At 43.3% G+C, this 11,154-nt stretch overlaps 1 protein-coding gene across 2 annotated transcripts; it reads right to left on the reverse strand.

Moving 5' to 3' along the window:
- Nucleotides 1-622: 622 nt before the first annotated feature.
- Nucleotides 623-10,714, reverse strand: LOC102119667 (schlafen family member 13). 2 transcript variants are annotated; one of them, XM_005583464.4, is made up of 5 exons: nucleotides 10,673-10,714; nucleotides 6,228-7,306; nucleotides 5,404-5,535; nucleotides 3,184-3,907; nucleotides 623-2,987 (listed from the first exon to the last, which is right to left on the reverse strand). In XM_005583464.4, exons 2-5 carry the CDS (start codon nucleotides 7,291-7,293, stop codon nucleotides 2,216-2,218), a joined length of 2,694 nt encoding a protein of 897 aa, XP_005583521.3. In that variant the 5' UTR covers nucleotides 7,294-7,306; nucleotides 10,673-10,714; the 3' UTR covers nucleotides 623-2,215. The 2 variants fall into 2 exon arrangements, with proteins under 2 accessions (XP_005583521.3, XP_005583522.3); XM_005583465.4 differs by lacking the exon at nucleotides 5,404-5,535.
- Nucleotides 10,715-11,154: the final 440 nt, after the last annotated feature.

Below are 11,154 nucleotides of genomic sequence, written 5' to 3' on the forward strand. Positions count from 1 at the left end.
ATCCTCTTTGGTCTAAACAAAAATTCAAAAGTGTTTATACATTTTAAAATATGATACTGTTTCAAATATTACTAGGCCAATAAATCATATAGACTCAACCAGTCAGAATTAGACTTTTAAAGAATTACTCTCAAAGGCTGAAATAACTCCAAAGACCAGGGAGTTTACTAAGAACATTTACAAAGATAGAGTTTTGGTGCTGGGCTATATCTCATTTAATGCAGCCAGAAGAAAGAAATATTTTTCTCCTTATTTTGCTGATCTGTCAGTTTTTGCTCAAGTTAGAAGAGCCTACAATTTCAAGGCTAGATAACTGGAATTCCATGAGTTAACACAAATAAGAGGAAGACCGGCAGAAGAGTTCAACACTTATAATATGGAGGGAAATCAGTCAAATAGGATTACTCATAAATGGAATACTGGGCATGTAGTTTCTTAATTTCATTAGTTATGCAAATATTTTATTGTTAGTATTTAGATTAGTGTTTTAGAATGTTTTGTAGAGACTGAAAAGCAAATAAGTAATTGCATTAGCATTGTTAAGTATCAGTGTTTTTAGTTTGATGAATGATCGCACAGCTGTGTTCTCAGGCTGCAATAACAAAACACTACAGACTGGGCGGCTGAGCCAACAGAAATTTATTTCTCACAGTCTGGAGGCTGGAAGTCCAAGACAGAGGTGCCAGCGGGGGGTGGTTCATTATAAGGCTTCCCCTCCTAGCTTGTAGGTGGTTGCCATCTCTCTGTGTGCTCCCATGCCCTCTTGTCTGTGTGCACAGGGAGGAAGGGAACAAGTTATCTGGGGTCTCTCCCTATAAGGACACCAATCTTGGCAGATCAGATTCTCCACTGTGACTATGTGTAACCTTAATTACTTCCTTAGCAGCCCCAGCTACACACTGAAAGTTGGGGCTTCAACATGGGAATTTAGGGGTGACAGTGGGACACATTCAGTCCATAACAGTGGCCCACCAAACTATGAGAGCAGATAGAAAAAAAAAAATCACAATTCAAGAATGACATAAAACTTAAGTAGGTATGCTATAGGTTAATGCATAGAGCTAACCTGAGATGTTACAACTTAATAACATAAACTCACTGCTTTTTTTCTTCTTCTTCTTTTTGAGACAGAGTCTCACTCTGTTGCCCCAGCTGGAGTGCAGTGTCATGATCTCAGCTCATTGCAACCTCTGCCTCCAAGATTCAAGTGATTCTCATGCTTCAGCCTCCCGAGTAGCTGGGATACAGGCATGCACCACCACGCCCAGATACTTTTTGTATTTTTAGTAGAGACGGGGTTTCTCCACGTTGGCCAGGCTGGTCTTGAATTCCCAACCTCAGGTGATCCACCTGCCTCAGCCACCCAAAGTGCTGGGATTACAGGTGTGAGCCACCGTGCCCAGCTAACATTCATTGATTTTTAAAGACAATCTTTCCCAAGTTCGTTCACCTTAGGGCTGATATACACCTTCAGAACCAGATTTTGGTCTCTAATATTAACTTCTACTAAAAGCCAGGATTTTCTCTTGGCCTATAATTTCTCTGTAAATGTATCATTAATGTTCACTATTACAATTAAGCCTGGGTCTGGGCCATTCTGAGAACAAGCTCTGGAGATTACAATTTTAAGGATTAAGTAATCATAACGATATTCTTTGTTCTGACAAAATTATTAATCTGACAGTGACTGAATTATCTTGGGACTCCCCCAAGCCCTAAATGAATACAGCAAAGATAAATGTCAAGAATTCAGGAAACAATCGCTTCTGCTAGGCCTGTAAGCTACTAACAGATCATGCTTCTGCAGAAAACGATTCTGCACAAATTTTTAAAAGCAACAAACTACATGAAGTCACGTAAAAAAAGAACTCCAGCCTTGGAGGAAAGGTCACAGGCTGAGTTTCTTATTTTTATGGCTTTTACCCAGAGTGCAAGACACAGATCTGCATTGTGCAGGGCAGCTAAAGTTCCTTTAGAAAACCACCATCTTTCTGGCTGGAAGAGTCAGGGGTCAGAATGGGGGGCAACCACCGCTGGTGAAAAGAGCTGGGGGAGGAATCCCCGAAAGGAGAGCCAGAAATGGGGGAGCTCCAAACTCTTTGTCCAAATCTCTAACCAACTTGTGAACTAAAAAGAAAGGTTTCTACCATCAGCAGACTATCACCCATAGACATTTACATAGCATTTTGGTTTGGAGCTCTTCCTAATAGTCACTTCACAGAAAAATATATAGGTGTTGTTTTGCCCTGGAAGCCAGACAGATCAGAATATTGGGTAAGATAGCTGGATCAGTTGTCCTTGGATGGATCCCAAACACTATGTTCCTTTCCAGGCCTGAGAATCGCCGGACACTGTCCAAAACAATGCGATCACCCGACATATCAGACGCATCACTGAGACCCACAACCCTTTTCTTCCTCAGTGCTTTCGAGAGCTCATGCCAATAGTGCTCCACTTCTCTCGTGGTGCTGACAAGCACAGCAACATCCTTCGGAGAATAGCCCCTTTCAAAGAAGAACCTGCAGGTGTCTGCCACAAAGGTCACTATTTGCTCCATAGTCCAGTTTTTAATAATCTTTTTGTTGCCTGAAACACCTGGAGCCCATTTAGCTTCACTGAGAATTGCCAGATACCCATGGGGGATATTAACTGGAGGATTTTCTATGATTCGTTGCATTTCTTGTTGTATGTACTCGGCTATTTCATCTGCATTGCGGACTACTCTGGTGAGCTCTTCCCTTGGATACTGTGCTGAGAGAAGGGGAAGGCCACTACGACCTAAGTGGCTGGTCTGAAAGTAGTCCAGAAAGATCCAGAGAACTCCTGGACAATCCTTTTCTCTCTGAGTGATGGTTTTTGCCTTCTCATACCAGTAACCATCTTCAGTACGGAAATTCTGAGCTTCGTCAATGATGATGTGTTGAATGTGATCAAAGTATTCTCTCATGAAAGTTTTCCGGGTCTCTGCTTGGCAGATTTTTTTATCACTGTAAAAATTAAAAGAACACACTCAGGTTTTCTCTAAAAAAACAAGGGGAGAAAATGATTGTATCATGTTTCTCTGAGCACAGTATGTTATCACAGATCATTTAACCACTCAATTGTCAAGGAAGAAGGTGACTTAGCAGAGAATATTAAATCCAGATTAAACAATACTTAAAGACGGAAGATCCAACTGCTTACCTGATAAAGTTCCTCAGAGGCTGGTTTTCGCAAACATAGAGAATTCTCTCTGCCTCACAGTGAAACACATTCCTGATCTTCTCCATGATCTTCATGGCCATGATGGTCTTCCCTGAGCCAGGTAAGCCGTGGACAAACAATTCTCTGTTCTTGCGGAGGTTTTTGGAGAATATCTCATACTGCTGGGCTGTGAGCAGATTTAAAACCTCACAGCCGAGCTGGTCACTCAAGAGAGACCTGAAGCCGAGCAAGACAATCACGAGGGACTGCAGCAGGGCTTCCATGTGCCGGGTGCCTGCAAGGCTATAGGACGTGGGGTAATCCATCGGAGACACTGCAGCCTCCAAGGCCTCTGCACTGTTCTCAGGACTCAGGCAGAGGACCTTGGCCCTGACACACACCTTCCCGGTGTAGCCCCCCACATTCACCAGGTTCTGCTTCAAAGTAAAGGCGGTGCGAGTGCAGTAGTCCTGGCCCTCTGCATCCTGCTCCCTGAGAACAGTGTAGAGAATGGGGGTGCTGTTCCGTGCTATCAGCAGAGCATCACAGATGACTCCTGGCTTCTCCTGCAAGTTCAGGTCCACAGCCCAGCTTCTAGAGAGGATCACAATTCCCTGGGAGAAAGGTTGCACTTGCTTGTTTATTAACTCCTCTAGTCCTTCATGCTGTGAGGACAGTTCCTTCCAGAGGGACTCTGGAGTATATTGCAAATGTCCTGGTGGGACTAGACATGAAGAAAACAGAAAGATGTTTTCACTGTGTTTGTGTGATTTTGTATGAATCACATGTTATGTTTAAAAGGGAGAGGAAAGCCCCCCAAAGAATCGTACGCTTTAACAGAAATTCCTTCTGGTGCATCTCTTTTTTTTTTTTTTTTTTTTTTTTTTTTTTTTTGAGATGGAGTCTCGCTCTGTCACCCAGGCAGGAGTACAGTGGCCCGATCTCGGCTCACTGCAAGCTCCGCCTCCTGGGTTCACGCCATTCTCCTGCCTCAGCCTCCTGAGTAGCTGGGACTACAGGTGCCCGCCACCACGCCCAACTGTTATTTGTATTTTTAGTAGAGACAGCGTTTCGCCATGTTGGCCAGGATGATCTCGATCTCCTGACCTCATGATCCGCCCACTTCGGCCTCCCGAAGTGCTGGGATTACAGGTGTGAGCCACCGCGCCCGGCCTGGTGTATCTCTCTTTAACCCACACCCTACAAATCTGGTAAAACGAATGATGTCACCCTTCTATGTATCTCATGGACAGTGGAGCATGTCAACTGAAATGTAATTTACTGAGCCTGAGAAAGTGAAAGTCGTATATTCAATTACTCTTGCATCTTGGATTCTTATGTGGAATGTTTAAAAACCTTTCTGATAAGCTAATGACTATAAAGATCTCAGGTAAGTAAAGAAACTATTTGGTGGTAAACAGACCTAAGGCAGGTCCAATATATGAATTACCTTGCCCTTGATAAATGTTTGGACATACATAGGATATTTGTGTATCATATTCTTCTGTCAAATCTCATACTTAATATATTCAATTTGTGAAGTTAAGCCATTTCCCTCCTTGAGAAATTTAAGTTTCATTTTGCAAGTAGGAACTCTGAGAAAAAAAAGCTTGCTAAAACAATGTTTGGGCAGCAGGGGGAGGTGTTACCTAACATTGTCTATGGGCTTGAATTGTTATTTGGTGCTACCTCTGAAGCATTAGTGAGCTGTTTCCTCTAGCCTCTTCCAAAGGAAAATTATTTGTGGTTTTTCTGTATTCTTATATTCTACCAGGTGAACATTTTTATTCCTTTTACAGACATAATTCCTCCATCCTAGAAAAGTAGACCAGAAGTGGCTGATTATTCCATTGTGCCCCTGTAGTTGTACTAGATCACTGGTTTCCAAACCCAGCAGGGCATCAGAATAATTTGGGAAGCTTGCACAAATGCACGTGGCCAGGCCTTATCTCTGGAAATTAAGCATTTATAAGTTCTTGGTGTGGGCCTGGACATCTGCATGTTTAACTACCTCCTATGGCATTTCTAATAATCAGCCAGATGTGGCAACCAATGGGCCTGATGATTTCTAAAGGTACCTGAAACTCATCCCTGAGAGGCTTGTGGCATTGTCACTGTATACACCTGGATCTGCAGGACACAATCTTTCATGGATTTGTTTTCCACGAAATGTATTAAATGACTTCCCTCTGTCCTGATGTAAAAACTGGCAGTTAGTACCTGGAAATAAATGTCGTCGTAGATCTGCTTTGTGTTCCAGACCTTTCTTAGAATACACTGGTCTGCAAAGTGAAGGACTGTCAGATAGACTCAACTGAGACTCAAAGGCCTCAGCAAAGTCTGGAGGAAACTCTGAAAGAAAGAACATTTTAATTTACACTATATGATTTCATGTCTCACTACTGCAATAGGCTGTACAAGGCTGTGTCTAAATTTCATCTAACATGGTACAAGTCAGGCCACAAAGTCAGATGCTTTACTCTTTCTTGACTCTATGTCCAGGTTCCCAAAGACTCATCATTAAAAGCCCTTTTCCAAACCTTGAATGGTGTTTCCCCATGCAATATAATGCTCCCTCTTCCATGTTTGAAGTTCTTTGCTTGAATTGCAGTGAAAAAAAAACACTCTCTTTAAGTTCTAATCATCAGGTTTTTACATCCCTGTGCACGCACCTCCACTAATCCCACTTAAACAAACCTCAACCAACACTAGCCCTTGTCTCCCAGAGTTGATTTTATGCTAAATTGAGGTACAAGCTAATCATTATTATGAGGCTCCAGCAAATTCCAATTCAATGATTTTATTAAAGGAACCAATTTCTAAGTTTTTCCTTTACTTCTTCTTTTGTGGAAAATCACCATTCACAAAATATCTCATTTTGGTTTTTTCTCACCCAATAAAACTTACCATCTATGAAAAGCATGGACATTTAGAGAAAGTAAATTTCAGTGGGTGTGAGAAGGTCAAGCTTAGAGAATAAAGAAGGAAGTGATATTGGGGAAGAGGTAGAAAGGTCAGGGAGGGAGAATCTGCTTCCCTCTTACCTGGATCTGCGTCCATCATTTTCTTTACCCATTCCTCAGTTGTCAGGGGACAGACATACTTCTCCTTCACCATCCATGACCTGGGAGCTTCCGAGAACACCACACAACAGAATGCCTTCACTTTAATCACACAGAGATAACCGTACAACTCTTTCCCGCGAAACACTTCTATGATTTTGGTGCTGCACTCTACCGGAGGTTTGGAAGAGCAAAAATGGACAATGGGCAACTTAGAAATTGCTCTTGCAATTACATTTTTCAAAGAGTTAGGGTCAACTTTGCTTTTGGCACATCCCAGGACTTTCCTACTCTTATCATCCACTCCAATAAAAAGATAGCCTCCCTCAGTGTTTGCAAATGCAGAGATGTACTCTGGAATTATATTTTCTACATATTGTTGGATGTGTTCTGTAGAGAACTGTTTAAACTCGATGGATGGAGACTCAGGAAAAGATAGGATTTCATCATATTCAATAGTGTCGGTTTGGAAAACTTTATACGCAGGATTTGAGTCAGATATGTTCTGGTATACAGCTTTCATAATTTTAGTAGGTGGAGACCCTTCATTAATCAGATTATATTTGGACTGTCCTTCTTTGGTCTTCAGGAAATCGAATGCCTGTCTTGAACTCATGGGAAGCACAGAGGTGCCAGATCTACAGTATAATGAAGTACTAAGGCTGCAAATGCGGGAATTGAAAGAACCATCTTTAGGGAAAGGGTCACCGCTCCAAGATTTAACAAAAATGTAAAAACGCCTTCCTTGTTGCTTAGTCTCAAAGAAAGCCTGCAAATATCGATACTGAATAAGATTTCTCAAGGATTCTTCTAAATCCAGTCCCATCTCTACGGGACGCTCATCCTTGTTGGCCATTTCCATCCGAATCACTCCTCCTCCTGAGTTTAATAAAGCACATGCAGCCCGTATAACTCTCGCCTTCTCTTGGTTTCTCTGAGTTTTCTGCAACTTTTTTCTGTTTTCTTCTCCAAGAGTCACTTCTCCGACATCGATGACCAGGTCTGGGTAAGATAGATCCACACCCAGGGAGCAGTGATTTGCCTCCATGTTGAACTTGCACCTTAAAGTATTAGAAAAGTTGTTTCATTTTTGATTAAAAAATTGTTACAGGCCTGCAATTCACTTACTAGAAAATATTTAAAACCTGTCTAATATATGCTGGTAGAAGACAATAGCAAGAAAGACAGGTGTAGTCTCTTCAGGATCTGACTGGCTGGCAGGGAAGGGAACTAATGAAATTAGCCTTTACCATCATGTGTGATATGGCCTCTAAGAGGGAAAACACATTGAATAGGGTATCTGAACTAATCTGGAGACCATGGTTCAGTAAGACTTCCGGGAGTAGGTTCCATTTAAGCCAAGACCTAAAGGATGCACTAGAACTGGCCAGGTGAAGTCATCAGCATTGAAACATGGAGGTAGTGGATCACCTGAGGGGCATGTGTACCACGGCATGAGAACATCTAGGTTTGGAACAGATTCTCCATGAACATCAACTTTAGAAGATAAGTAAAAGAAGAACACATTGAAAAGGAGACTGTAGAAAGGTCTGAGTATGAGAAATCAAAGAAGTAGGAGAAAAATCAAGGGTATTTGGTATTAACAAAGCCTGGAACAAGGTCACCTGCCGAGGTTTTAAGATGTCTAATACTGCTGACAGATACAGCTAGGTAACGACTGGAAAGTGTTATTAGGTTTAGTAAAATTAAGGTTAACAGTAACTTTGAAAAATGCTGTTCAGACACCTGGGAAATGGGCATCAGGAGACAATAAACCAGGGGCCAAGGTCTTGGAGAATAGAGTCAATGAAGATGGCTTGAATTCCAGTTCTGTCATTTAGTGCTGTTATTAATCTAGATATTTACTCTTTCTAACTCTATTTTCTTACTATAAAACATGGTGCAGCCACCTGTGACTGTTACTATGAAGATTAACTCAGATAATTTACAGCAAGCATTTAAAACTATGCTTTGGTTCACAGGTGTTCAGTAAGGTAATCTATATTAATTGACATTATTTTACAATGGGTTGAGGAATGAATGAGAGGTAAGGAAATAGCATTAAGTATACACCTGCTGTCTTCTTACACCAAAATCAGTCCTGAAGTACCTGTACACAGAAACATGTGTAGAGAGAGACAGCAGAGTTCAGAGGTCAAGATTCAGAAATAAAGGCTGGGACATTCACAATCTTACCACTTTGCCTAATTAAGACCCTTGCCTAGAAATTTCTACTGTCAGGATTCTGTCTTGCATTCCAAGACCACCGAAGCATCTTTGTCAAGTTACTTGTAAAATATTCTTTTTGATATATGGGGACTTCAAAGTTAAATCTTTTCTCTTTACCCCCATGAACTTTATTGTTAAAGCCTAGATACGCTGATAGTTTCTCATTGGTAACTGTATTCAAATGGCAACCCCACCCATATCTTTTGCAGGCAGAAAAGTCTTAGGGAACTGTATCCCAGCTCTTCCTTTGGGTATAAAGGTATTATAATCAGTGCCACTTGCAGATTCTTTGTAAGATAGAGATATTGTTTCCTAAATAAAATTGAAACCCTAAATAAAATTGAACTATTCAATAACAAATTGAGAATTCAGGGGGAAAAAAAAATCAGGAAGTTTACCAATATATTTAACAAAAACAACGGATTCTGTTTTATTTACAGAATAACTTTGCCAGAATCCCTTTCTTAATATAACCAGACTTCCCACCAGCACAGTGAATGCCCGCCACCTGCTGTCTTCTTCCACCAAAATCAGTCCTGAATGAAGGACCTGTGTGCAGAAACATGTAGAGAGAGGCAGCACAGTTCAGGGGTCGATTCAGACTTCTTTGAACCCCCCCAGTTCACATACCGGCTCTGCCATTTATTAGCTGTGTGGTTTGGGGATATTTACTTGACCTCTCTGTACCTAAGCAAAACAATGATAGCCATAAAAGCTGCCTCACAGAGTTATAGTGAGAAGTAAATGAGGTAATATATGTACAGCATTTAAAATGCTACTCGACACAAAGTAAACATACAGTACTAGAGTTTGTTAGTTAAACGTAGAAATAATACCCTAGAATCCAGGAAACAGGAGGTGGGGGGGGGAGGTGGAGAGGGGCCTATGAGAAGCCCCTGGGGGCAATGGATGGCTGTTGGGTAACAGCCTGCACACATGCGTCGATCGGAGTAATTCGAGATAATTCTTGCCCTTGCTTCTCTGTGGAAATTGATGGAAAGTTTCACTTCCTACACAGGTATACTGTAGGTAAAATCAGAACAACACAAATCCTCCCATCCACTCCCAAGCCCCCGCCCCAATCCACTGAGGAAAACTGGGTGGGAACTAGCTAGTTTCAGGCAGAAACGAAACTGAAGGAAACAGCTGCGACAGAAGCCCCCTCTTGGGAAACTGAAACACGGAGCTCTTTGTCCTTCTCAGATAGCGTCTCTGTATTTTACAGACGTTGTTGGGAAGGAGACATTTTCTCATTTTTCTCATTTGTACCCTTTCTAGATTACAGGGTAATCACAGGGTAATGGGTTTTGCAATTCTAATTGCCAGCGGTACAGGATAATGGCAATTCTAATTCTGTTTTGTTGTTTTGTTTTGTTTTTGTTTTGATACAATGTCTTCTTGTGTTGCCCAGGCTGGAGTGCAGTGGCGCGATCACAGGCTCAGACGATTTTTACCTCAGCCTCTGGAAAAGCTGGAACCACAGGTGCGCGCCACCAGGCCCGGTTAATTTATTATTATTATTATTATTATTATTATTATTATTCACAGCGATAGGGTCTCCCTACATTGCCCAGGCTGGTCTCGAAATCCTGGGCTCAAGTAATCCTCCCACTTGGCCTTTCAAAGTGCTGAGACTACAGGCATGAGCCACCGCACCAGGCCTAATTCTGTTTTTTAACTCTTAGATTAAGAACAATAATTTACGGTGGTTAGTGAGTCAATGCCAAGAACCCTGAAACAAAGGGCCCAACTTCGCGACGGTGGAAGCCTCCAGGACGCACTCGGCTCTGCCTGTTTGCTCCGCCCCCGAGGAAACCGCTGCTTGCTGGGCAGGGTCTTTCTGTTTTGCAGCCGGAACAGGAACGCAGGTAAGGCCCGCCAAGCCGCCGGCGACGCCTTCCAACCCCTTTCGCTCCCCGCACCGTCATCCCCACCGCCCCGCCTCCACCCGCATCAAGTCCTCATAGTCAGCCTTTTAGGGAATTTGCTCAGCAAACTAGCTGGACTCCAAAGGCAGGGGAGAAGCACACAAATGCCCCCATTCCATCCCCTGGCTGGAGCTGGGGGCCGGGGGTGGCTCTCCTAGCTTGCTCCCCATCCGAGTCATCACCAGTCCAGGGTCGTGCTGGACTATACCCCGGGGCTTGGGTACAAGCGGGAGCACCGCAGTCCCGGTAGGAGTAGGGACCGTCTCTTACCTCTCAAGCTCCAACGCGTCGGAAGGCCACACCGCGTTTCCCTGGAGGCGCCAAGGTCCGGTCCTTATAACCAATGGTTGGCTCCTCCCTGAGCACGCCCCACTCAGGGGATGAACGAACCAGTGGGTCCCACGCAGGGCATGGAGGCGCCAATGGGAGTGTCTGCAAAGTCCAGCAACACTTTGCCACGCTGCCTAGAAGGCCTGGTGGGTGGCTCGGGCCTATGAAATTCCAGCACTTTGGGAGGCCTAAGCGGGTTGATGGCTTGAGCCAAGAAGTTCGAGACCAGCCTGGGCAGCACAGTGGGACCCCCGTTTCTGCAACAACAACAACAACAAATTACTCGGGCTTAGTGGCGCGCGTCTGTGGGCTCATATGTAGTCTCAAATGCCCGGAAGGCTGAGGCGGGAGGATCACTTGAGCCCAAGGAGGTAGAGGGTAAAGTGAGATGAGATCGCACCACTGCACTCCAGCTTGGGCGA

This window comes from Macaca fascicularis, chromosome 16 (genome assembly GCF_037993035.2).
Source record: "Macaca fascicularis isolate 582-1 chromosome 16, T2T-MFA8v1.1".
In the NCBI taxonomy this organism is placed as follows: domain Eukaryota; kingdom Metazoa; phylum Chordata; class Mammalia; order Primates; family Cercopithecidae; genus Macaca; species Macaca fascicularis.

Coding starts and splice junctions, on each gene's coding strand:
- LOC102119667 (XM_005583464.4), bottom strand. CDS start 7,293: ATGGAGGCAAATCACTGCTCCCTGGGTGTGGATCTATCTTACCCAGAC. Junction 5,536..6,227: donor AATGATGGACGCAGATCCAG/GTAAGAGGGAAG, acceptor TCTTTCTTTCAG/AGTTTCCTCCAGACTTTGCT. Junction 2,988..3,183: donor CCTCTGAGGAACTTTATCAG/GTAAGCAGTTGG, acceptor TAATTTTTACAG/TGATAAAAAAATCTGCCAAG.